Source organism: Poecilia formosa, unplaced genomic scaffold (assembly GCF_000485575.1).
Source record: "Poecilia formosa unplaced genomic scaffold, Poecilia_formosa-5.1.2 Scaffold62, whole genome shotgun sequence".
Classification (NCBI taxonomy): Eukaryota; Metazoa; Chordata; class Actinopteri; order Cyprinodontiformes; family Poeciliidae; genus Poecilia; species Poecilia formosa.
The window spans coordinates 2,151,519-2,178,226 of record NW_006800001.1 but is presented as its reverse complement, the minus strand read 5'-3'; the positions used below and the strand labels follow the sequence as shown (position 1 = coordinate 2,178,226).

Sequence of the window (26,708 nt, the reverse complement as noted above, 5' to 3'; positions counted from 1 at the left end):
AGAAAAACTCTGCAAAATGATTTAGAAGAGAGGAGTTAAGGAGGGGAAGGGAGAAAGAAGTAGGTAATACTGTTAAATGTTTATTAGGGTTTGCCAATGAATAAAGCTTTTTTTTCCCCTCCCCACTAATAGATCTCTTTTAGCTCCAAGCTGAGCCCAGTTGGGCGATGTGATGTTCTCTCACTCCCACATACTTACTTAGAGCCAAAAAATCTGCTGCACACACGACTGAATGCAGAAACGAGTAAACACTTGAAGTACAGTAACCTGAAAAACGATTGATTCATTCTTTTGTGAAAAAGTAATCAACCCCCTCCGTCAATTCATGAATTAACTTTTTTTTTTTTTTTTGGAGAGATTGGGTCAATTTCACTAGACGTACAGCTTTACTTAAATAAGCTGACTCAAAGAAATTCAAAAACACACGATCTAGAAACTGGCTGACGTCTAGAAGGTATTAATTTCTGAGTTTCTAGGACTCCAGCAGACCAACGTGAGAGACATTTTCCACAAATGAAGAAGAACATAGAACAGCGGTTCTGGTGGCTGACCCACCAGAATTACACCAGGAGCTTATTGATAACATCAGGTATCGCTTTCCTCAGATAAAAACGTGTATTGATTTCACCTGGAAACTGTTTTACTTATCTTTGTCTAACATTGCAACTTGTGCTGTATTAAAATTACTAAAATATGCGTGACAAGAAATGTGCAAAAACAGAAAAATGTGTAAGGGAGCACACTTTTTACTGCACTGTGGCTGTAGTCATCAATATTTTATTTAGGAATATAAACTTGGGTATATTCCTGCACAAATGCACTTAGGACTAAACATGTCTGCACACACAGATTAAACATCTTTTTATGTTATTTTTTTTACTAAACTTTATGGATGCAACAACCAAGATGTGAATCCATTCAGAATTTGTTCTACATATTTTCATTTATTCCAATATATATTCACTGATGCTTTCTGCCTTTAATCGGCCTATAACCGTGCTAAGAGTTCATTCCCTCCGTGAAGTCAAAAAGGAGACGAATCCCGACAAGCGTCTTTGAAAGCAACAGTAACATGAAGTAGGGGGGGGGACTAGAATCTATTAGAGAAAATGTGTTTTTCCAACTTTCCCCCACATTATTTTCCCATGTTTGTGAGCGGATGAGCTGCATTTCATTTTCGACGCCTGTCCCTCTTCGTTTACCTGTTTTCTTTGCCATTTCACGATTCATTTCCTCCTTCAAAAGCACAGTTTTTAGCTAAGGATAAGAGAATAACCGAGAAAATACAGCAAATATGAGACGGCATGTTAGGAAGCAGCTGCAGGGCAACAACTTCCTCGTTCCAGAGAACGAAGGGAAGGAAAAGACAGGGGAATACAGCATCATTATTAATGCAGGAAAGGTTTCTTTAAATTGAACCCGTAAAGTATCACTGGACGCTTCTCCTTTCAAATAAAGCACACCAAGGTCAGGAGAGGAGTAAACCACCTGAAGGAAAAAAGTAAGGAGGAGGGCTGAGCAAAAACGTGAAAGATATTTCCTTTGTTTTGAATATTTATTGTGCTCCTTTTAGGATGCAATGTTCAAACTGGAGCCAATAGTAAGTACATGATTGAGCTGCGTCCTGTTCTCCTTGCAGATTTTAAAGGTAGCAGTAGAGTCTAACGTGGTTTAGCTTTGATAATTATTAATTGAGAGTAAAACGTTTATGTATGTCCAACACGCACTGAAACTTAATCCATTGTGAGAAAGTTTATTTGGTCTTTTTCTTCTGTATTAAGCAAATTTTCCAGAGATGGTTTATGCCAAAAAGACGTCAGCACCTTGTTCTACACGTTCCCTGTGTTCCTGGAAAGCTCCAGAAGGTTTGGGGAAAAACTTTTTCAATTTCCAGGTAAGAGTCTGAGAGGTACATCAGCTCAAAGATTGGGACATTTGTTTGATACCCTAACCATGCTCTGAACGTCTCCACGTTGTCTCCCTGACCTGCATGTTGTCTTCCTTGGTCTTTATGATTCTGTTTGTTTACTTATGTCCCCTAACGAACCTCCGAGGCCTTTACAAAGATATGCTGAGACGCTTGCACACAGTTTAATAATAGGATAATCTTTTTGCACTTTTAACACCAGATTTTATTTAGTGGTATCAGAGTAAAGAAGGAGCTGAATACACTCGGCAGCGATATGTACCTGCTGTAGTGTGACATAATTGGAGAATCATTCAAAAATTGGTACCTCTGCTTTAGCAAAGCACTGCGCAACATAAATATGTTTAAGCTAAGATTGTGACTAAATTAGGGCTCGATACAGACACGTTAAGAAGCTTAAAGAAAACACTGTATTTGTGTGTGTGTGTGTGTGTGTGTGTGTGTAACAAGCCTGGTTACAGACATGGATATTCCCCGTGTCAGGGATAATGTTTACATTGTATGAGCAAAAGCTAAAGTGCTTATGCAACTCGGTGGTGGAGCGGCTGTTATTTTCATTACCTGTCAGGATCGGTATTATGTCATTCTTATGACAGCGCTGGCCAATATGTCAGCCTCTTTAGGCTGAGTGCATCCATCTGTGTTACTATATATCTGACTGTAATATCTCTCTGGCCGTTGGCCAACTGGATCTTGGTCTGCCAGCGTTGCTAGTGTTTCTCAGAGTATCTCTCATGCTCTCTCCTCCGCCCTCGACGCCCCCACGGACCTAAAAATATTGGACACAGTGATATGAAAGCAGATGCTCCGGCCAACTTTTTACATCCCTAAAAATCCATGAAGAAAACTGACCGTTTGCACGGCTTCAAGAATTTCTATCAGCGCCGGGGTCCAAATCTATAGCCGAATGCGCAAGTTTGCACTTCCAGTGGTTGCAAAGACATTTAGGAAGGAGAAATCAATTTGCCCGAGAACTGGGCGGCAGAATGACTGATTTCAGGTGAAGCTTTTCCCCCCACGTCGACTTAAGAGGGTCCACTGGCCCTCGGGAGCAGCCAGTTACTAGAGAAACTCCTGCTGGGGCCACTCTGTTGAGGTTTTCAGCCTGTTCCCTGGGGGTCGCCACCACCACTTACCCGCTGAAATAAAAATCAATGGCTTAATGATCCAAAACAGGAAATAGAATGAGGGGAGTGGTGGGGGGAAGAAAAAGCAAGTCCCTAAAACAACAAAATGTCTTTTGGCAAGGGACATTCTGTCCTGCACCTTCATTTGTTTGTTTGTGTTGAGAGAAACTTGCGAGGATGGGAAGTGAGTGTATATGTAATGTCTGTGTGTGTGTGTGTGTGTGTGCACATGGACAAGCAGCTCTGAGAGAGTGAGCTTACCCTAGCTTAGTGGCGCAAAACATATTGATTTATTGATTGCCTGTTTCACCCCCTTGCCATCTCTCTCTCTGCCCGTTATAAAGGCTCCGGGGACTTGAGACTGCAGCGGGGACTGAAAAAGGGACGTGAGGGTGGAAGAGAAGTAGGAGGGGAGAGAGAGAGAAAAAGAAAGGCTGAAAGCAAGGGAGGGTTATCCCATCTGAGAGTTGATCCAGCAGCCTTTTAACCAAAGCCCCTACATCATTCAGATTTATGAACTAAGGTCATGACCAAATCAAAACCTTGACCTATCAGAGAGGATGCCGATTTATAAGCAGCTTGTACTGGGGAGTGGTGGGGACTTGGCAGTCACTTGTATTCTCCTTGGCCCCGGCTTCCCTATGAAGAAAACTGGATCAGGGATGGGAGGGAGAGGCTGCCTGTAATTTGTGATTACAAGACAGGTTGTGCTTTATCATGCTATCCATGCGTGGTGCCGCTTCAAAAGAATGTCGCCGTTGCGTGCTCTGTTCTGAAAAGCACCGACGGGCCGCTGAAGCGCGGCGTGCGGTAGGAAGCCTACAGGGAACTCTGTCTGACAAAGTGGTTTAAAGCAGGACCTCGCAAAAGTGTTCATACTGCTTTAACTTTTTTATGTTGCGACCTGAAAGTTTGCAGTTGCAGATTGTTGAAAACTGTCATTGTGTTGAGACAGTATGCCAAGAGACAGATAATCTGTGAAAAAAATTGAACCAATCAGAGCCAGGGGGCGGGTCTTAGCGCAGTCAATCACAATCTCGTGCGGCTCAGCTCATCATGTGATCGCTATCCCTCGTAAAAGGTGATGCAGTTAGCATAACCTGTGAATGCTCATTCTAGTTAGCATGGCCACCGATGGCGGCAGATAAACTTTTTTTTCAGTGGCGATAAGTTATTTCTCCTCCATTTGCACATTTAGTACATGAGTTTGATTGACAGCACTAAGCCCCTCCTCCTCACTCTGACTGACCTAGTCAAAGTTCGGACTTGGAAATCTGTGACAACGCTTTTTTTCCCCATAGATGCTACTTTGCAAAAACAATTGATCGCAAAAAGACTTGCAGCTGTAACTGCAGCAACATGTTATAAAGTTGTAGCAGGACAGCGAAATATGCAGATGCCACACTCTTAAGATTTGTATTAACTATGTTTAATTTTTATGCCACCTTGCAGTGTCACAGTACTTCATGCTGACCAATCACATAAAATTCTGATAAATCTCATTGTCAGTTTATGGCTGTAACAAAACATGTGAAAAAGTAGAAAGGGTCTGATTACTTTCTATATTTTAAGACTCAGCTAAGGGACTCCATGCAGCAAAACGTATGAAAAAACCCCTCTGAAATGTAAATAAAACCCAGAAAACTGAACTTGTAATTGGTTACAGGACAAACACTAAAGCAACACTGACATTAGTGTTGTTTTCTCATGCAAGTTCCACAAAAAGCGCAACTTTTTTTTTTTCCCCTCAACAAAATAAACAACTTCTCCTTCATTTCATTTACTTACAGCCTTCCAAGACAGTGAATTATGGGCAACGTTTATGGCACAGAGCAACATGAAGTCTCTTCATATGAACAATGGTTGTATTGCATCCACATTATGTACTATAGCAAACAGCCACTCTTCTAAAACAGTCTGGCAGTCATACAGGCACCATAAAAGTCACTCCCTGCTATTGTCTTCTTTAAGCAGCAGCACAGTACATTAAACTGAAGTGGGTAACCATCTGAGACTGAAAGTGAGCAAATATACAGCAGTTAATTATGAATGAATGATAATCGCATTAAAAACACACACAAACACACACTGCAGTTTTCCTTTCCTTTCACAAGTCTCTGCTAACGTTCAGGCGAGAACGCTGCTTCCAGTGCACAATGTGGGAGAACACATGCGTCACCACAGATCTGCGCCGTACTGTAACCCCGTGGATTATCTCATGACTCATGGGGGGGACGCTGGAGACACGGATCCTACCCCATCTCAGTGTAAAGTCCTTTCCTAAAGCATCCAATGAATTATTGAAAAGATGAAATATGAGTCCCGACTCAACGGCCCTCTCTTTCCCCCTCCCTGGGAGACCCTGCTCAAAGAGTCGTTTGTTGCTATATTTGGCCCTTTAAAAAAAATAAATAAATAAATAAATCAAAGAAGAGGACTAAAATGAATGCACAACAATTAAACTGTGTAAACGTGGAGAAGGGGCGGAGGGGGAAAAAGTGCAGAGTCACACGCGGGGAGAAGAAAGTAGGTGTTTCTGTTCCACTTCATGTTGTCACATAAAGGGCTGGTCTATTCTTCCTGAGAGCGAGGAAATCAGGGAGGGGAAGGCCATTCTATTCTTAAATACACGGCATCGGGAAAATTCGATTAAGAGCCTGAGGGGGGCCGGGCCTGATCTAATGAAAGTGGCCCATGTGGTGAAAGCCTCCCTTTCGCCTGGGATGGCACGCCCAGCCGCAGTTTGCCACGGGCCCCCCTGCGGCACTGGCAGACTGAAAGACACTACGGCTGCTGTGGTGGACAACAAGTTGATTAATCTTTGGTTTAGAGTCGCTGAACTCATTGTTTTGTTTTCCATCTTTTGGTCTAAAGACACCAGTTTGTGTCCTTTGACTTAGCATTTGGTTTGAAAATGTAGAGTCATAATAACTTTTCATCCCTCACCCCCAAAAACATCCTTCAAGATCATTCATTCATTGCTTTTCATCATCCGCATCTTTTGCTTCCTACAGTCTACTATGTGCCTGGGATGATGAACCAAACCGAAGCGAACCGTCTCCTCAGTCCGATTGACTCTTATTGGACATCGGCTCATCCACCCCAGCCAAACCCGCTCGGATTACAAATGAGAGGATTTAATGGCGCCGTCTGTGGCCGTACTCCTCTAATTAAAATCCCAGTGGCTGGAAGCATTGCAATGCTGCATTGTCTTGGTTGAGGGTCGCCCGCTTTTGGCCTACGAGAGGAAACCTGGAGTGGAAAGGTTAATAGCAAAGACCTGTGTGGTACGAGCGCATGTGTAATTATAAGAACTATGGCTGTGAGAGAAGCTTTAATACCTGCAGACTGTGGGATTTCTGCACCCTTCGCTAGAATGGATCTTATGAAGTTTGAGATGAGCAGACCGAGCTGACAATAGGATGCAACTCCTCGACAAACACACACTCTGGTTACACCACTGCTTTCTTTCTTGATATATCAAACATCTTTCTGTTCTGCATTATAAACTTCCTGATTTCTTTCACTAAGCTGGGTAAATGTTTTGATAATTGTAGAAAAGCACGCTGCAAATTCACCTTCTGACTTTGACGCAGATAGAAATCTATTTAGCATCCACAAATCTCTCTTAAAGTCATTCATATCGTTCCTTTCAAGCCGTAACCAAAATCTACAGTATATTATGTGTAGATATAGAAGACATCCTATATCCTATATTGTGTGTTCTTCCTTTTATGAAACATAAGTGAAGCTGATAATTGGTAGATTGAAAAACGAGGGTTGTGCTATTTTGGAAATTTGCGATATTTTTTAATATCTTCCTTAATCATCTCTTCCTTTGACGGTGATTAAGACATCCCTGAACTTTATGAGTTTTAGCATCTCTATCATCAACAAGTGCAGCTGGAATCCATCCAAGTCAAGTAAATTTAGCACCAGAGGTAGGGACATTTGTGTTTGTTTGAAGTTTGCTTTTTTGAAAAAATGTTTCTTGGCAATGAATCTTGTACAGCTGGAAGGTCTGCTTGTTTCTCTTCTAAATGTCATCACAATTTTAAGAAAATACATGTGTGGCATCGGAGCTGTTGTACCATGAAAAGCCTACTGAGTCCTCTCTGCCAATGCTGGATAGCTTTTGGTGGAGTCAGTGTGATAGCATGGGGTGGAAAAACCAACTTCTCACTTCAGAACATTTCAACGCAGAGAAAAAAAATAATTCTTAGGAATGGGAATCTAATAATCCAGCTTTCTCTTCAGAAATGTTAATGTTCAAACATCTGATATATCAGATGAAATCAAACAATAGTCAATAACAGAACAATATGTTTGGCACAGGCAGTGAAGACTTGATAAGTTTTCCATTTTTCTACTTGCTTATCTCTGAATTTTCATATTTCAAATGTGGCACCAAACAAAAAGAGGCAAACAGGCTTTCCAATTATTGCTAATTACCATTGTTAAAGCAATGCCACACTAATGGCTCAATAAGATCATTACTTCATCTTATGGCGATCTATGCAGACATTCTGTCTGAACTGACAAAAAAATCACTCACCTCAGCATTACAATTACTTAATGTCACAAGCAGAGCATGGGACCCACCTTTATTCTCTGAGTAATTTAGCTAACATTTGATTGACCCATTTGGTGCATTCATAGAATGAAAAAGGACAAATGAGGGCCCAAAAAGATCAGTCATAAAACCAACGAATATGTCCCAATTGACGCAAGTTAGATTTTTATTTGATCCAAGCTTAAGCTAGCCTCTGCGTACCTTCAAATACCAGAAGCAACAAGTTGTTGAGTTTGTTGATCCAACAGCACATCCAAGTGTTGCCATGTTGTGCGTTCTTAAAGCTGCTGGAAAACCTGCCTCACTGCTTCTGTTTTTCTCTTGATGGAGATTTACTCCGTCTCCATAGTGTTGTGTTACGCGCTTCTGACAAGTACGGGAGGAAAACAAAACAATTTCTAACACAATGTATTTCATTTATTGATCACAGCATTAAAAACACCCAAATTACCAGGAACAAAGATCAAATCACATGTCCACAATTGGATATGTTTTAATCAAAGTCATGTTTTGGGCCGACCACTGATGTTGAAATGCCTTTAAATGATTGCAAATAGCAACATTTCTAGAATGCAAATGTGAAACACGCAAAAACAAAGAGGAAATAATGATTGTATTGATCCGCTGAAGTTCACAGGGGACCAGGGAGAACTGCTCACACTCACAAGCTATTTCCACACATTGGTGTTGCAGTGTGAGCCCACACATTTTCTCAGCACTGATGTGAAGCAAATGTTTTAAAAGATTAACAAAGGCAGTTTAGGATTAGAGGCATACACTTAACTCAGAAATCAGTTCAGGACCGACTGTCTATTGATAAATACAAACAGATGGTGTCGAATGTGGATTCTGATTTCTAGTGGTGAATATAGTCCTGACTCAATTATCATAGAAACATAACTTTTCAGGCCTTTAGTCACTTCCCTGGTCATCAACAAGCTCTATCAAACACTCCTCCGATTTCTTTTTTCTTAGTCCAAAAACACACGTGGACTTAATTTATAAAGCACCGACAAAACAGCAGCTCTTAAAACAAAAGCCTTATGCTGCAAGTTCCTGTAAAAAATGTTACATTTATAACAATATTCTCAAGTTACTGCCACGGTGCTGGTGTTTTGAAGAATACATTGGCAGCTGCTTGGTTAGTTTCACCTCTGAAACGCTCTGATGACTCACGATGTGCAGGTAAACGCTTTTCTTTCTGGAAACTCTTAAAAAAAGAGAACTGGGAACACTGTGCTGTACGGGACATTTAAAAAAATATTCTTCTCTAAAACTGATTAGCTATACCTGGCTGGAAAGTGAAGAAATTGAGATGGCGACGCTTTAAATTTTGCACAAAGGTCCCATATAAAACAGACGCACACACTTCAAATACGTGATGGGATATTTTTCACAAATGGATTGCCATTTCCTCAAGATCAGGCCCACATTGTCCAAGTTTTATTGTTTTATATCTCAACAGAAATATATGAATAGTTTAAAAGATGGATTATTGCTAAATATTCTCCACAAAACTGAAGATGGGGAAAATTTAACACTGGCGTAAGTGTTTTATAGTCTCTTTTGAAGTTTTTTTTTCCCCACTCCATATTATACTTTTCTTTGCAGCTTTTAAGTAACCGATGGGAGAGCTATATATATTACTTTGAGCGAGAGAGTAAGACTAAAATAAACATTTAACATTTCTCTGAAACATTTCACTCTTTTTTTGTGTGTGAGTTCTTGGCAGGAAACAAAATCCTTCCCAACAAGGAGGTCAAGTAAAGTGTAACTTTGGCTGACCTCGAGTAAAATCTATTATGCACTGCTTGAGGGACAAAATAAATCCCTCCTTGCCTCTGCAGATGATTCAGAGCTGACAAAAGCCGAGTGTTTTTCCATTCGCCACTTTTATGAGACTCATGGAAGTTTGTAGAAAAACTGCATGTGGTGGTGGGGGGAGAGCAAACTGCTGAGTGGGAGGCGGGTTAGAGCTCAGGCTGGCATGAGACGAAACATGCATGATAAAAATGAGAAAGGTCGGCAAGAAAGGCGAGATGAAGAGGACAAGTTGTCTTCCTCTCTGTTCAGAAGCTGTAGACCCAAAGTGATGGTCAGGATATTTTAAACATAGTTTATTCATATAGTGAGATTCAAAGAGGGACATGTAGGAAGATGAAACCCATGTAAAGGTTTAACATTTTCAGACTGTGCTACTTTTACCAAAAGAGAAGGGGGGAAGGTAAAAGTGATGTTGTGATCTAAGGCAATAAGCATACAGAGGTCCAAGCTGCCAAGGAGCTTCTAACATGTGGGCCAAACAAACCAGCTCTCTTGGAAAATCGCCTGGACCGAAAACCGAACAGTGTGGTTTTAAGGCCTTTACATCACCATGTCTGACACCAACCAGACCACGTGCAGCGTTTGGCCAGGTACTTCAGTATTTAATATTCCATAATATGGACATTCTCCTGATTCACTGCAGAGAACTGTACTAAAAAGCAGAGTCATCTGAGAATGCTGACACGGTGGTTTTTTTTGAGATGTGCAGGAAAAACTTAGTCACAGCCAAATCTGCAATGGAAAAGGTTTGGTTAGAAGTTCACTGCTGCAGCACACCTATTGTTTCCCACGTACCACTACAATGCTAGACATTTTAAAACAGCAGCGCAACAGGCTTGTTGTGTCTTTTTAAATCCAAAGGAAAGAAGAACGTTGTTTTCCACAGGTGGTCAGTCCATCGTAGGGCCAGCAAAGGACTGTGGTTTTCAAACTTAGAATTGTTTAGAGTTCTTTGCCTTCGTCCTAGGAAAATTTTCTACACCATTCTTGACTAATTCCCAATAAATAAAAGATAAATCAACACATAATTTTTTCCCTTTTGGTTCTTAGTAGCTCTAAGTTGTGTATTTCACCAATATTTAACTCGCAAATAATGACTGATCCTAAACCATTTTCTAAGTTCAAAGCTACTTCTGTGACGACCTTGGAAAGACAGGTTTAGATCAGAGCGTCTACCACTGGTTAGAACGGCTTAGTCAAAGTCCAGAGCTGCAGATAGCTAGTAGGAAACCATGAACATCACAGTTCACAGATGGCCTCCATCCAAGTCTGGCTGTGATTTATTTTAAACAAAATAATGGGCAAATCTTTCAGTCTCTAGACGTGCGAAGGTGGTAGAGACGTAACCCAAAAGAAGTCGCTGTAACTGCTTCTGCAAAGTTTTGACTCACGGGAGCAGGACACGTTTGTGTCACCTGGAAAAGTTCAAGGAGCATTAATGGTTTTCAATGCTTGTAAGGCCAGACTAAGAGGCAGGCGGTGTTGCTACAGAGGTGTGTCCTTTCCCCACTAGGGAATGCACACAAGTCCACTTTCAGAAGAGCCTGTGACACACCGGGGACCAGTCACGCTCATAAATGCAGAAGAGTATCCAGTTGTAGCACAAAAGCAGTTTAATGCCCCCCCATCTGAAAATATAATTCTCCTCTTTGGCAGGAGAGACGCTCCTTCCAAAGTCTAATAAAGTTGATCAAATCTCCAGATTTCGCCCGCTCTAACCCCTCTGACGACGCTCCAGTCGTTCATTCCTCCACGCACTTCGTCCATAAGGGAAGTTAAGTGCAACACCTGCCACCTCCTCTCCCGCGCCATTGTTCCTCCCGCTCTTGTCCTCCCGTCACTCCCTCGCCGATTCCTCCTCTCCTGCCGCACCTTGTCCCTGCGCTAATGAGCGGGGTAATTATGGATAGCCCAGGCCAAAGGGAGAGGAAGAGGGAGGAGACAAAACAGGAGGCCCTGCGAAGTTTAGCCTGGTTCTCCAGATAGCATTAGTCCTCTCCTTCCCTCTCTGACACATAGCCCTACGCTTAATTAAACATGCCTCAGAGGGATGCAGAGAGGGAAACAGAGAGAAAGTGAGTTCATGTTGGCAACGAGTTGGAGGAGAGAGAGAGAGAGAGGGAAAAGTCAGGGTGATGCAAATGCAGCGAGAGGGAGGGAGAGAGAGAGAGGCAGATAAGCTGGTGATGGAGTGTGGGAGGTGGGGACAGCGAGGGGAAAGGTGGGAGATATGGATAGGGAGGGGTGGAGGTGGGGGTAAGTAGTGAGCCAGAGAAAGAGCGAGTGATGTTGATGGAGGGAGGAGCCGAGGTAAGCGAGCCGAGGAGGAGACGAGGACATCTTTGGTGGAAATGAAACGAACAAGCAAGGGGTTGATGGAGACAAAAAGGATTTAAAGAGTGGTAAAAGGAGAAGGGGAAGGGGATTACGATAATGTATGAAAATATATCCCAGCGGAGTACCAGCCCTGCTGAAAGTACAGCAGGGAGAATGTGCTGGCAAGAAATTTTACAGCATCATGTGAGACTGCGAGTCTGATGGCTCCGTTAGCAGATCGGCACGATTAGTTTTAGGATTCCAAACTGCTGCAAACAATTAACGAAAAAATGTGTTTCGCGACATAACGACAGATTAATGTTTGGTTCGGGGAACGACTGGTTTTGGTTGGGAGCATCAGGAGAAAAATCATGCAGATATTTGAAGGTTGTAGTTGGAAAAATAAAAAATAAACAACAAAGTGAGTAAAAGGACCTAAAGATGAAACTGTTTTAATTTAATGAATTTTGGTTTAATTGTGATGAGGCCTCTTGTCTTCATGGAGCATTTCCATCGAAGCTCAGGGTTCACTGTATCAAAAAGTGGAGAAATGGAGGGAAACAAAATGCACTCACTCACGTCATTAACGCGTTTTATGGCGTTATGTGGTAGGAATGAAGAAAACATCCATCAGTTTTCAACATTTTTGAAAACCCACAGAGGTGATGATAGTTTTCTCCAGCAGAAAAAGACACAAGGGTGTTTACACCCTGGACTGTTCACCAGTTCATTAAAGACACGTAGCCACACTAAAGCATAATCACAAAAACACCCAGGGCAATTTGGAGAAACTATTGAACCTAATAGTCATGTTTTTGGACTGTAGAAAGAAGCCAAAGGGCCCAGAGTGACCCTAAATACGCACAGGGAGAACACAGCAGAGGCTGACGTGGATACGGGCAAAGACGAATAAAAGACAGCGCGTCAGATTTAAGAAAAATGCTAAATTAAATTGAAAATGTTTACATAACTAGTGTCACAAAGAAGCCAGGTTCACTTCCGGAAATCTTTCACGTGAAGCTAAGCTGAGTTTTTTTGTTTGTTTTTTTTTTGATAAATTGGAAACTTTCCACGGCAATTCTGGAAATTTCTGGGAAGCTGTGTTACTTACTGGGACATTTAGCATAATTTAAACACACTGAATCACATGCAAACACAAATATGAACATTTCATTTCGTACATTTGGAAGTTAACACCATGCATTGAAGGCATTTACGAAATGATATATTGAAAACCATATTCAATATGGTTTGTGTAGTTCAAAAAATTCAAATGTGTGCCTACAAAAGACTTAAAAAAATAAAAAATATACATATTTAACATTTTTGTTGTGTTTTTCTGTAGAAATATTAACTCTGTCATGTGGTCAGAAATCTCATAATCGAGCCTCTGATGAACCTTAATAGTAATGAAAAAAAAAAATCTGTGCGTTTGCAGTTATTTTGCAAATCCAGTTGCAAAAAAACACAAGTGATTCATAAAATATTATTATTATTTTCATGGTTTCAAATGTAATTCTTTCAAAAATACTAAAGTATTCTCTCTGTACACCAACAGATAGAAGTCACGCCTAAAAAAAATAAAATAAATTGTGATCACATTGGGTTCTGGCAACAAAAAGAAAAAAAAAAATCAAAATAAATCTTAGCACATGAAAAGAATGAAAACATCCAGTGAACTTATGCAAATTGGTGGGCCCCATTGTTATGAATAATAAACCAGTCTAATAACGGGACAATTATGAATGTGTAATCACATTAACGGGACACGGAGACTTGTTTAAACCTGACGATGGTGACATGCAATTAGAGAGCAACTGTTATCTCCAGGATCGCATCAATAATTTATCACCGCACGCTTTTTGTGCGTTGCACGGAGATGACATCAATGATTAATAGCTGGAATTGCGTGTCTATCCGTTCCTCAAACACAGACCCGGCATCCAAAGAACGGCTGGCGAGAATTACAGGAGGGAAAATGTGAGTTTTGCACGAAAACTGTAGAAGACAGGTAAACAATCTGAAAATCAGGCTAAAATGGGAGCGCATGAGGACATGCATAAACCGTCCTACAGCTCAATTAACAATCATTTCACTCCCAGAGCACTGTGGCGTACGGTTGCCTAGCAAAACCCAACACTGCTGATAGCACAGGTTAAAGGAGGTAGAAAAAGCTGGTTGTTTTTCTCTCTCTCTCTCTCTCTCTGTCTGTCTCTTAAGACCCAGAGTAGAAAATGCAAAGCAACATTTATCTCCCCATAATAAATATAGTGCCAGTGCAGCTCACTCAGAGGGAAAACGAGAACTTCCACGGAAGTTTAATTAAAGCACAGGAGCACCGCCTGTCAGTCTCAACATCTGGGCTCCGACGGATCCTCCCAGCAGCTCGCCTCCACGGTGAAGCGGGAGCGGAGAAAATGAAAAGGAGCTCGCACTTCTGCGGCGTGGCACTGAAAAACAAAAAGGACGTGAAGGAGCGAAGACGGCGGCGATGGAGGGAGACGGGCTGAAAGTTATTCACCGCGCGCGACGTTGGGAGTGCGGCGCGCGCTTAAACTTTAATGAATACAACCCTTAAGACATGATGTAATGAGATCAAGGGAAGAAAAATAACACAGCAGTCCCAAAAGAGGGACGAAGAGAAGGTGGCGAAAAGGGGGGGGAGAGGATGAGAAAGAAAATAAATTCTCTGTCATTGTTGTTGACTCAGCAATCACTGGGTAAACACACCACAATTAAACTGTGCCCGCTCTGTCCAGCATATGCACAAATCCAGCTATAACTCACTGCTAAATTACTATTGATTCACCACGGCTAGGTTCTGTGCACAGCTTGCAACAAAAGGAATTGTACATCAAAGTTCTGCCAGTGAGCTGCGGACCGTTTTGAGCGAATAAAACGTGAAAAAACTCCAACGCGCCAGAAAACCCATACATCCATCTGGCAGATGTGAGCGATTATAGGGAATAAGATGAGGATATTCAATTAAAAAACATTTGCTCCCCTCCAGCCTCCCCCGCCCCCTCGTCATCAGTTCTGTTTTCCCATGGCAGACAGCCATGAAGAAAACACATCTGGGAGTGATCTATGCTATCTGTCTCTACAGGCTGCAGCTCCGAAAAAACAAAAAAAACAAAACAAAGGGGGCAGTGGGGGGGGGAGGTTATGGGCCCATGTTGTGGCGAGAAGCTGAGACGCTCAGACCTTTAAATAACACCTATAATTGTGAGTTTGCAAAAGGCGGACCGGTACAGTAGCCAATCCTGGGAGAGTTTAGCTGCTTCCTGGTAAAGAGGCATGCGTGTTGGGTCGAGGCGCAAAACGCGGGCTTGGATCTGTGTAGCGAGCTCGAACAAGAAGCGCTGCTCTCTGCAGAGACGCCGACTGAAAATAATTTGCTCACAGGGGCTTAGTAGAAAAGCTTTGAGTGGAATGATATTAGTACTTTCTCTCCAAGAAGACAAATAGGGGAAGAAAGCAGGTGAAGGCGCGTGAGGGATGCAGATCTTTCCTCGTTGGACTGGCAGCCATCTATTAGCCGCAGTCCTACGATGACTTATGATACTTTTCTGGACGCACGCCCAGAGTGAGATGCAGTTATGCGGAGGTAATGCCAAGTGCTAATGTACAGCAGCTCCACTGTCAACTCTTACTGAGCAACAGAAGCGGTTAGTTAATGGCAGGCTGCTGTTTGTCTGAAAGAGGGAAAACTGGCCTTTAAGGTGTTATAGCTGTTAAGCACCCAATGAAATATTTAACATTGTTACAGTACGGATTATAAATAGAGAACAAATCGCACTGATTTTGAAGTAGCTACTTCAAAATCAGTGTTAGATATGTAAAATAAGGTCACTCTTTGGAGAACTTTGAATTTTACCAATGCTGTATGAAATGTTATAGAGGCACTGAGTTTTTAAAGTCATACTCTGATTTGAGGGAGAGAAAAAAATCAGAGTATCTTGGTGGAGGGCAAACCAGGGCTCACTAAAAAAAAAAAAGGAGATTCTCGTGTTGAATTTTAAAGTTTCTGATTATTGGGAAACTTAATAAAATTCATTCTGGATAAATAAACCAGTTGGGAGAGCAAAAATGTAACTTCAGAAAAATGTTGGAGGTTCTCTGAGGTTCCAGCCACTCCTTCAGAAGGAGCAGGTAGTTTTCTTATGCTATGAAAAGAGTCAGGAAAAAGTCTTTAATGGAGGAATGTCTAGAGATCTCGTGAAGCTCACAGCAAAACAGATCAACTGTATTAATCTCTTATTAATCTCTTTACCCTTCCTTAACCAGCCCTGAGCGACTCAGGCTCAGTGGATTCTTTGCGGTGCTAACAAACCTTACAATCATGAGTCAGATTTAATGAATGTGATTTGTAGAAGTCATAGTTACAGTTGACTGATACATTCAATGTTTTACCTAGAAAAACTTCTCAGAGTGCAAAGCATCAAAAAGGTGACTAAAGGTACGCATAGCCTAAAAAAGAGACTAAGATTAGATATAAACTTTTATTCAACCAACTTCTTATAAGAAATAAGACAAGCATATCTTTAAAAAAAAATAATAAAAAATGTTAATCTGCAGTTCCCTGCCCAGATGCTCTGGCAGATTACAATCGAGACTCGACCTGGACCGCAACAAAACGATGCGATGCCTCCGGTCAGAAACTTGTTGACAAAACTGAAATATAAAATTTCAACCTACATCTGTCAGAGGAATAGATTATTATGGACGTTGCTGTATGTTACGCTGTGAGCAGGTTAAGCTAATACTGCATCCATTCCACCTCTACTGGGTTAGAGAGAGCAAGAAGAAAAGGAAGGTGAAGGTTGCTGTGAGGAAGATGAGGAGGGAAAATGAGAGGGAGGCGTAGCGATGCCGGCCATCAACCTTTTTCCTCACACACAGGCACAAGGAAAATCATATTTATCACTTTGATCTCACACAGTAAGAAGCGAATGCGTGAGACGTATCGAGTGAACGAGTGGCTTAACAACGGCCACAATGCAAGAAAATAAAGTTCATTTATATATTTAGCCTTAACAGGATGGATTTGGTCAAAATTACTCCACAGAGTTTACTTTCCTGTAGTTCAAGTAGTAAAATCAGTAAATGAGCAACTTTTGTGGGTTGGGCAAGTAAATTACAGCTACAATGAGCAAAAACAAGAAACAGGAGAGAAACAAATATGGGTAAATAAATTAGCGAAGGGCGCATTGCAAATTCGATGAGGTGATAATAATTACGCCAACTATTACACAAAATGACCTTCTGTAAATAGACATTAAATGAATGAGAACCGGTGGATTTTTAAACATGATCAAATATTAAGGTATTGAGCCTTAAAGAAGTAAAAATTCAGATTTATCCACTGACATCAGCGTTAGTTCTCCACAATGTTCCTGTACGATGGTTTAAGCAGGTCGCAGTTGAAAATGAGACGTTGTCTCATCATGAGACTGACCCATACAAATAAAGATTGGAGGTGAATGAATTAACTTGCGCAACATTGTCAATATTGCAATCTCAAAGGAAGGCACGGACATAAAACATGGTGTGGTTTCGTACTTAAAATGAAATAAATCCATGCTCTGACTGCCAGTCATTGTTCTGGTGTGTCGAAGGGGCTCTGCCTCTCAGTGAAGCTCGCTTCTGATTTAAGTTATCAAAAATGATAAACATAGTGATTGCAACATCTTCAACGTCAAAACAAAGAGAATAATTGTGAATTTTTTTTTTATGTTAATTGCAGCTCAAAGCGTCTTAACCATATTTAACAGTAACGTTGGACGCTTTCATAATATTCTGCAGGCCTGGGACAGCTGTCTCATTGTCTCTGCAGACGACGCTTTCAGGTACCATCATAAAATCTGCCCTTGTAATTGCCTTACTGGTGTCAGTGGTTCATTTTGCGCGAGCTTGTTTGGGATTAAGGGGAGCTGCTGTCAGTGCCCACCCTGTTCCAGGAGGGTGGCTGCTGTAAAATGCAGTTCGAGCGCGCCAAACTATTGTCCTCTCATGGCCAAGGTTGTCCCTGAAATCAATAGGAAGATAAAAATAATCTTTGTGATTAGAATTTAAAAACATCCAGGGGCGAGCAGTCCTGCAGTTTAGTTATTAGTGTGCAGAGAAATCTACTCTCAGAAGCCATTAAAGGAGAAAAATACACTAAGTAGCTTACCACTAAGTGCTCCTGTAAGAGCCATGTCACACTTCTAAGTCCTTTACTACCCATGAAGATGTGTTGCTGTTCTGTAAATGAATTATTGGTTGAGGCTGGATTCTGGCCAAAGACAACCTTGCTGTGGAACATGGTTGTTAATTAGGTCTAGATGTGCTTAAGGGATAACAAATGTGCACAGCCACCACATCTTTAACATCCAGCTGAGGCTACATTTCTGCCGCAGCACCTTTCTTTCCTTTGATAACCTCACAGGCTCCAACCTCAGAGAGACGGCGGCAAAAAAAGAAAAAAAAAATGCCCCGGCCTCTGGCATCGAAAGCAGGTAATTCATGCAACAGCTTAGTCATCCTTCACGCGCCGCTGTTATTTTGTTTGGCGGCCAGTGGAAAATTCATTTGTCTGTTTAATTTCACAGGTGCCCTCAACACACTGATCAACAACGGGCACCGGCGGCGAGCAGGCGGCACCATCTGTGCGCAAGGAGCGCCAAGGACCCTGAAGAATTTGCTCTTTGCCACCAAACACTTCCGACTGCAGAACGCAGCCCGGGTCGTGCGTCTCTGCTCATAAGACCGACTGAGTGGAAGAAGGCACGTCTCCTCTCCTCATGATCAGTTCCTGCAAGTGGGTTTCACTGAGTACCATCGCTAGCCCTGTTGTTACAGCCAGTGCACGTCTGGGATGACTAAAAGGTGGCGATAGGAAAGAAAGGAAGGCAGAAAGGAGAATTGCTGGTGTAGCAGAGAATCTGGGTGACTTGGACTTCTGTCCAAAACTGTTACAAGGTTGTCCCGCGAGGACCGTAATCCATCAAAGTGATTTTTCTTCTCTCTTTTTCTTCCACCTCCTCCTGTTCCACCCCTGTCCTCTTTGCAACGTAATCATTTTCCTCTCTCGGGGTGTGACATTCATAAAGAATGCTTGTGCAGGTGCCGCCTCTTGCCAAAGTTCGGAATCAGCTTTAGAAGTGAACTCAGACTGTGAGATTGCCAGAGGTAAGTTTCTGTACAATGCTTCTTGGCAGACTTACTCCCGACTGTCCTCCTCGCCTCTCTCCCTCTCTCCTGCCTCTTCTTCTATCCTCTTGGTTTTGGCGACGTGGAGCTTAAATAATGCTTATTTCGTATTAATGGTCTGAAAGAGTGCCAAGAAAATGTGCACCCCCCTACCCCCCACCACACACTCTTACACCATCACCACCATCGTCAATATAAGACTAGATGAATCCAGGCTTTAATGTAAGTAATGCAAAATTCTGCCCTGAGTTTCCATTACAAATGTGCAAAAAAACTTTTTTGATATTCTGCTTATGTCAAAAAAGGAAAAAATGTCACAATTGCATTGTTCCCATTAAATAAGAAGTGCAATTAAAATTAAACATGAATAATCTTCTACATCACTAAAAATGATGGCGAAAACCGATGTAAACACTTATATAAGACGTATTCATGTATATCAGCTACCTACATATGTGGCGTTTTGGGGAAGTTGTAGTCGAAGATTTAACAGAAGAGCTACGTATTCGACACTTTCAAATGACAAACTCAACGTCTGACGAACTGAGCGACGCTGTGAGACCTGAGCTGCAGCCATCATGTTGTCTAAGGAGGCCAGGTCCTGCAAACAGTCACGTTGCTGCTGTTTACAAACTGGCATGATGTGAAAAGTGTTTCCTTTGCAACTCTGCAGAAACGGCTGAATAACTCCTCATCATAGCGCAAAAAAAACTTTTATCGAAAAATGTGTGTTTTTTTTTTTTAAGTTGGCGAGTTGTGGAAAAAATTGAATTACAAAACACTGTTAGATGAAATGCAGCCAATCTGAATGTTGGGGCTGAACCTGAGATGTATCATTGTGACGTGTCAGATGTATAAGATTGTCCCAGTTTGATGATCCTTTGCAAATTCAGGTCTTCTGCTGCTGCAGCCCGTCGGACTCGTGATCTGATGTGTGGTGCATTCAGAAGTGGTGTTGTGCGTGTTTTTATTGAAGCGAGTGGATATTTGTGCTGTTTCCAGGCCAGTCTACACATTCTCCATCGACCTCTAACACCACTAAGGCTCTTCAGTGAAAACTTTCTCTTACCTGACCTTTCTCTTTAAACCTGAAAGCTGTCTGCGTCTTAAAATCCCTGCAGCTTGTCAGTTTCTAAACAACCGTGCCATGTTCTCCTAAATACAATTTCTCCCCTATTGTGACGTTCAGTTTGTGACCCTCATCCCATCCAGCTTAAAAGGCTTGCTGCCATGCGATTGGCTGATTTGCCGTTTTTGTGCTCACAAGATATTGACAGATGGCACTAATAAAACAGCCAGTGAGTGTAGATGCCATCAGTTCTGTTGGTCATAATGAATCCAGCTTTCTGATACTCCTCAAATCCGCAGGAAGTAGGACGGAGTCTGAAAACTCATCCTCGCATCTGATGGCATTTTTCCATTAAGCAGTGTTTCTGTAAGTGGCAAATAGCATCCTTTGGGAAAACAAACAAGGGTTTGTTCTAGATTTCTTCAGGTAGAAGAGTCCTTTATTTGTTGACAAGAACGCAGATGTTCAGTCCCCGAAAACACCTTTGGTGTTCAGCAAAATATCCTCTATTCAAAGTTTCTAGGGAGCTTTGGTGTTTACTTTTAGTTCCAACATTTGCACTAACAAGCTGTCTGGCCGTGCAAACATTATAATCACACAAACCTCGCGACTCAGCCTGGCTGATGCTAAACCCACCCCCCTCCACACCCCTCCTCCTCCGTCTCTGCAGAGTCCTATTTCATTAATGACAGTGCAAATTTTCGGTCTATTGACGCGCAAGTGTAGCACGGCGCGTTTCACAGCACTTTGTCAAATATGTAGACAGCATTAAAACACACAGCCGTGCTCAAAGAGAGGTATGGGAGGAGGAGAGGAAAACAAACATCATCTGACAAGTTTGTGCCACATTTGGTTCAGACAGTGTGATTCCCTCTGGATCTGTGAGTGGTGGGGAGGCGAGGAAGTGCGGGAGAGGAGGGAGGGCAGAGCGGGAGGGAGAGGACTGAGCAATTGTTCTTCCATGTGGAAAGGTGAGAAAAGAAAAGTGTGAAGGGGCTCAACCAGGAGGAGGGGTTGTTGGAGTGAAGGATGCAAAGCGAGGGGGGAAGGATGGAGAGAGTGAAGTACGAACGTGAGGCTGTAAGACAAAGGGAGGGAGTTGAGTATTTCAGTCGGCTGTAGGTGTTTATTGGCGGCTGCTTTTAAGTACGATTTGGAAACCTCCCTGAGTTTTTTTTTTGGTTTTTTTTGTTTTAGCTGAAAGTTTGTATTTATGCTGATCCGTCACCTGTGGGGGATACTCAAAAGTGCAAAATAAATAAATAAATAAAATGTACAAAATTAGGCCAAGAGAAATCCTTTCATGCGCCGTACAATTCAACTGAACAGCAAACAAATCTGTTTGCACGCATTAATTTAACTGTAACACCGACTCGTTGTCGTCTACAACAATCTTACGTCTCGACTTGCTGTCTTGGCAGTGTTTTTCTCTCCCTTCCTTGGAAAAGTTTTGCATGTAAGATACCATTTTTTAGGAACCTTTATCAGTACCCTCCCACTGAGTGGAAGCTTTGTACTGTAAGATTGATTTTTAGTAACATCTTTGCAAAACCCTACATTTACCACAAGTATCGGGAAAATCTTAAAGCAGCAGCAGAGCTTCTCATTTCAGAATATTCAGTCTTAATAAAACTGAGAAGACTGAACGCTGAATATTAATCAACTGTGCTAAAAAAAAATAAAAAATCTGTTATTTTAAGGTGTGCACATTTATACCACCAGGTTATTGCACATTTCTGCTTACATGCTTTTCCAGTTATCAAATCATTTCGATTTAAAGTTTTATGTTTTGCATGTTAGAGGATTAAAGTCTTTTTCTACAACACAGTGCCACCATGTTTTCCAGAGGAGACTGCATTACACAGCATATTGCATTTTGGGTTATTTTTTTAACTGAAGATTTAAACTGGTATTATATTGAACAAATAAATGTGTTTTTCTTTGATGAATGCATCAACTATGTAAAACAAAGTTCTGAAAATTAAAATAATAAAAAAAAAATGAAATTGGAGACAGAAAAATTGAATTTTGGAGAAAATGCCACCTGAGCCAAAATGCCCACACTTACTTCATTTTGATGTAATACTGCCAAGGCTCCGGTTCTGCCTTCGGCCCATCATTGATGCCCACACCCATGAGGTCGGTAATAAGAATAAAAACATTTTGTTTCCCTCATTGTTAGCGTTGTATCTTTTAGGTCCCGTGTTGACAACAGTTTGGCTGCTGTTTAGAGGCAGGATGTAACTCATGCATCGTTTTCTCCAAAGGACCCACCAGGCTGGTCTTTCTGTCCTGAAAGGTAGTGGCTAGTTTTAGAGAAGGGAAGAAAATATCAGTGGTGATATTTTCTGCCCTTCCCTCTAAATGGCTCTGCCAGTTTCAAAACCAAATTCTCCTCAAGGAGCCGATGTCTCCTCCATGTTATGGAGCCTTATTTAGCAGATAATTTGACTGGACATCAGTGGACCAAAATTGGAGCCGACCTTTACCAGGCATATTTACAATAAACTGAATGAATTTACACCTGGCCAAAGGTGATGTTGATGATGCCGGCATCGGTTTTAGGCAACGCAAGTTTTCCACAAACTTGCCCCAAGTTGCAGAGATCAGTGCCTGACTGTCGGGCTTCCTTCTTATCAAAACGCAGAAATTTCCTGATCTCTTTACATCTTTTTCTGGACATCATTTTCCTTGAAACCGGGAAGCCTCTTCCCATCCAGAGACAGTTTAAATGTTTTGCTTCTCAGATGTACAAGAGGCCGATGAAGGCTTTTAAAATCGGCACCATTTGTTTTTAGTGTTTCAAACATGAAAAGGTATATATATATTTAATCAACTAACCCACATCTTATTTGTTTTACAGTAGTGCTGATGTCCAATGAAAGACTCCAGTGACCAGTTTTAGGCAGTTCATTGACAGCAGACAAGGTTGCTACGCACAATTATCGTTTTCTGGGCATCCATCTTAGTTGTGGCAACAGTATTTAATGTAGCATAAAAAGTAATTATGTTTATCAAGTTTAAATAAAAAATGTCTAAATGTCTCAAATTAAATCTTTTATTACACTTTACTGCAAACAATTAGAGGGGGAATAAATGGCCATATCTGTTTCTTGTAAGCTGTAACCGATTCACATAAAAAGGATTTGCTCATCATTAGTTACACGACTTTACAGCCTCGTCCCAAATTTCCCTTTCAGACCTCTGAGCATGATGCTTGAAAACCGCTGGACTCTCTGGGTCAAATGTTAAACAAACAGCCTGTCCGGCTCTTCGGCATCACATCTCTGTGTTTATCTGTGTTTGTGCATCACTCACACACACACACACACACACAGAACGCTCTGTGGCTGCTGCTCTGAGCTGCTGCTCCCAGCAGTGGCATATCAGGCCATAATGAAAGCTCATCACCCATACTCTGGCAATGTGGACAAGCCCTCTCCCGTAGGCGCGTCCGCACAAACAAAAACACTTAAGAGGGTGAGTCAGAGCAACGGTTCTCCTGCGTCGCGCGCACATAAACGCTCGGCCGGCAGAGGCGAGGCGGGCGGCAGAGCCCCTGCCAGGTTATATGGAGGGACAGAGAGCGCTGAGTTACTGCACAGTGCAGCCACTCTCCACGGCAGCACCATGCAGAGTCCATAAAGCATGATGGATGGCCTATCATCATTTACCTCTTTGGTGACTTCTCAATGCTGTCACACCCTGCCAAGCACATGCAAGAAAGGCGAGACACACCGACACAGACAGGCGAGCGAAGGCAGAGTATAACGACAAAAAAACAAAAGGAAGGCAATGCGCAAAAATTATGCTAAAGTGGGCATCGGGGAGAGTGGCAGAAGGGGAGAGAGGAAGAGAGAAAAAGCAGAGACTGATGAGGGATCATCTTTGATGTTTGCTAGAATTCAAGCACTCTCAATCACATCTGCAAACACACACACACACACACACGCGCACACAATCACAAAAGAACTGAACCGTCCTCTGTCCCTTCTCTCCTTTGATGACAGCACCCCACACACAGAGGCCGTATTTAGAGCATGCAAAATCTACTGTCTCCTCCACTCTCCTCTTGTCCTCCTCTCTCCGCCACGGCAGAGGGAGCAGGAGGGGCCGAAGGAGAGGCGAAGGCAGCCAGAGAATAACGGAGGCAGAGGAGGAATCAACACCAGATGCAGCTGAATGACACAGTGATAGTTTGCGCGTCAAAGCGGCTGAAACGTCAACATGGAGGCAAGACGAAAAGAAGGCGACGACTGTAAAATAACTTCCAAGAAGGTGACTGTAGCCAGAAGGGGCACCGGGGAAAACGGCCTGAACTTCAGCACAAACGGAGCACTGAGCTCTGCAATGAGATGAAGGCGAGCTCGGAGGTGGTTGTTGTTTTTTTTTTAAAAAAAACCTTTTAAACTTCAGATATCCTCCCACTCATTTCTGCCTCCTCTTGTGGAGCCCATGTACAGTTGTTTATTAGGGGCAATGGGATGACTATGCATTGCACTGGAATAAAGATGCAGAATTTAAGCGAGCTCCTAAAAGCCGGGATTGTCCTTCGCTTATTGGCTTTTTGTCGCCTCTGACCTTAGATGTCTTGTTTTGCTCCTGCAGCATCAGAAATCTCTCTCATTCACACTTTCTGAGGCTGAATCATTTCGACTAAGGCAAAATGCCAGTTTTGTCTGCTTATCAGATTCAAACCATGTAAAAAAAAAAAAAAAAGCAACAAAAAAACAACATACCTGCAGGGTAGAAAACTATGTTCAGTGTGGATGTGCAAAAAAAAAAAGAAAAAGAAAAAGCGTGTCATCCCAAACTGAGACATAAACAGTAGGTCACTGCCATTAAACAATAACGAGTTATCCCTAGGGGTGTAGGATGGCTCACAATATTAAAACAGCACAATATTTCTCAAGCCTAAGCCGTTAGTATGCCTGAATATGAGCAAGCAAACGCTAACCCCTCACTGCCCGAATCTAATAACAGTAAGAAACAGATGAACAACACTTCGCCATGACTCAGCTGCTAAATTAAAGATTGTACTGATTTTAATTTGATTATTTTATTGATGCCACTGTTGCTAAAATAATCCTTACTCTTTAAAGGAAATGCATCATTGGGCTCCTCAGCTGAATTAAGACCTGAGGAAGTTTGAGGGAAGTCTGTGAATCTGCTGCAGCTGCGTCCCACAGCTTATTCCAAAGAAAGGAAACCGTTCTTGAATTGTCTTGTTGTGCTTCCTGTGGCTTCCTGTTGAGCTGCTCAACTCACAAGAGTGTTGAAGACGTGCAAAAGAAACCTGCAACACGTTTTGGGTACTTCCATACAGGTGATAGGTTGTTAGCTAGCAATGACACTAAAGTTGGCATCTGCCTAGGGGCTTCAAATTCTAAGGTAAAGGGATTTCTTACAGTTTTTCGTTTCTTTGGACTGTTTTTGATTGTCTATATTTTAAAATGTAAAATATTTCATCTAATCAAATCAGAAGTGCACAACACCAACATTAAGACCTTCGCAGAAACAAAGCATAAAAAGACACTTTTTGTAGTTTCTCCTGAAATATTGCTAAAATCTTGGCACATTTTCATTCGCCGCAGCCACCTGCACTGTCTTTTCAGCCAGACTTATAGTTAGACCACCAGTCAATATCTATGAGTAGCTGGTGTTTTTTTCTAAAGAAGCAACTGGTCCCAGTCCTCTGCATCATGTGTCCTGAACCAATATGAAATATCCAAACCTAAGATGTGTCACAGCCTATATATTTTAAATTTACTCACTGAATACATGAACCCTACTTGAAGTCTGATTAAACAAATAAGTTTGGGACTTCAGTGGTTGCTACTGACTTGCATGTAGGGTTATTTTTTTAATGAGTTGATTATCTTTGAACAACAGCAACTTTTTAGCCTTCTCTTACTCTGTAAAAATAAAAAAGTACCCGGTTTCAGCTTCCCAAATCCTGTGACAGCTCAATGAAACCCAGCGTATGTGAGATTTAAATTTGGTTACATCCAGGTTTTGTAGAGTATAGAAATAACACAGGTATAATTAGACAGAATGAGGAAATCCTTAGGAATCTGCAGAAAGCATTGAAAGAGAATATCTCCACCGGTTTCCCTTAGAGAAACAGAAAGACAAACAGCATGTGGGGGTGCTGCCTCTCTGGACACCGTCTATTGATCGCCACCTGGCACAAATCACCACAACTTTAGCAAATTGCTATTGAGAAGTGACCTGTAATGCAATTACTGGCCAATCCGGGGTCTTGGCTGCCATCAATTATTAAAAGCTGCCTGAGTCGTGCACCGCTATCCCGTCTGAGCCGGAGCGTCATGTCATTATCACATCTGCCGGCCACCGGCTCGCCAGCTGCTTCAGCTGAAGTTGGGAATAAGATTTTCCAAGTGCCACGTCGCGGTCCGCTGAACATATTGAATAACTTGATAAAAAAAATAAAAAAAAAAGCAAAACATCAAAATACAATTACTAAAGTAAAGTAAAGTAAAGCCGAATGGCTTTCATAACCCTTGCGGATTTGGGTTTAAGGTAATTTTTTATATTTTTCAGACATGTTTTTCCCGACTGGAGTGGCTCAAATAAAGTCGTGACTTGGATCTGATAGAGAAGCTGCAGATCAGGGTGATGGAGAGGAGGCCTTCAAACGCGCTCATCGTTAAGGAT

At 41.9% G+C, this 26,708-nt stretch overlaps 2 protein-coding genes across 4 annotated transcripts in view; both read right to left on the bottom strand.

Moving 5' to 3' along the window:
- celf4 (CUGBP, Elav-like family member 4) overlaps positions 1–26,708 on the bottom strand; it is a 72,762-nt gene that overhangs the window by 34,648 nt on the left and 11,406 nt on the right. The window lies entirely within an intron of this gene.
- LOC103139612 (CUGBP Elav-like family member 4) overlaps positions 2,660–26,708 on the bottom strand; it is a 77,838-nt gene continuing 53,789 nt past the window's right edge. The window contains exon 3 of the mRNA XM_016672499.1: positions 2,660–2,696. Within this exon, the coding sequence (XP_016527985.1) occupies positions 2,660–2,696 (37 nt within the window). The remainder of the gene's footprint in view (positions 2,697–26,708) is intronic.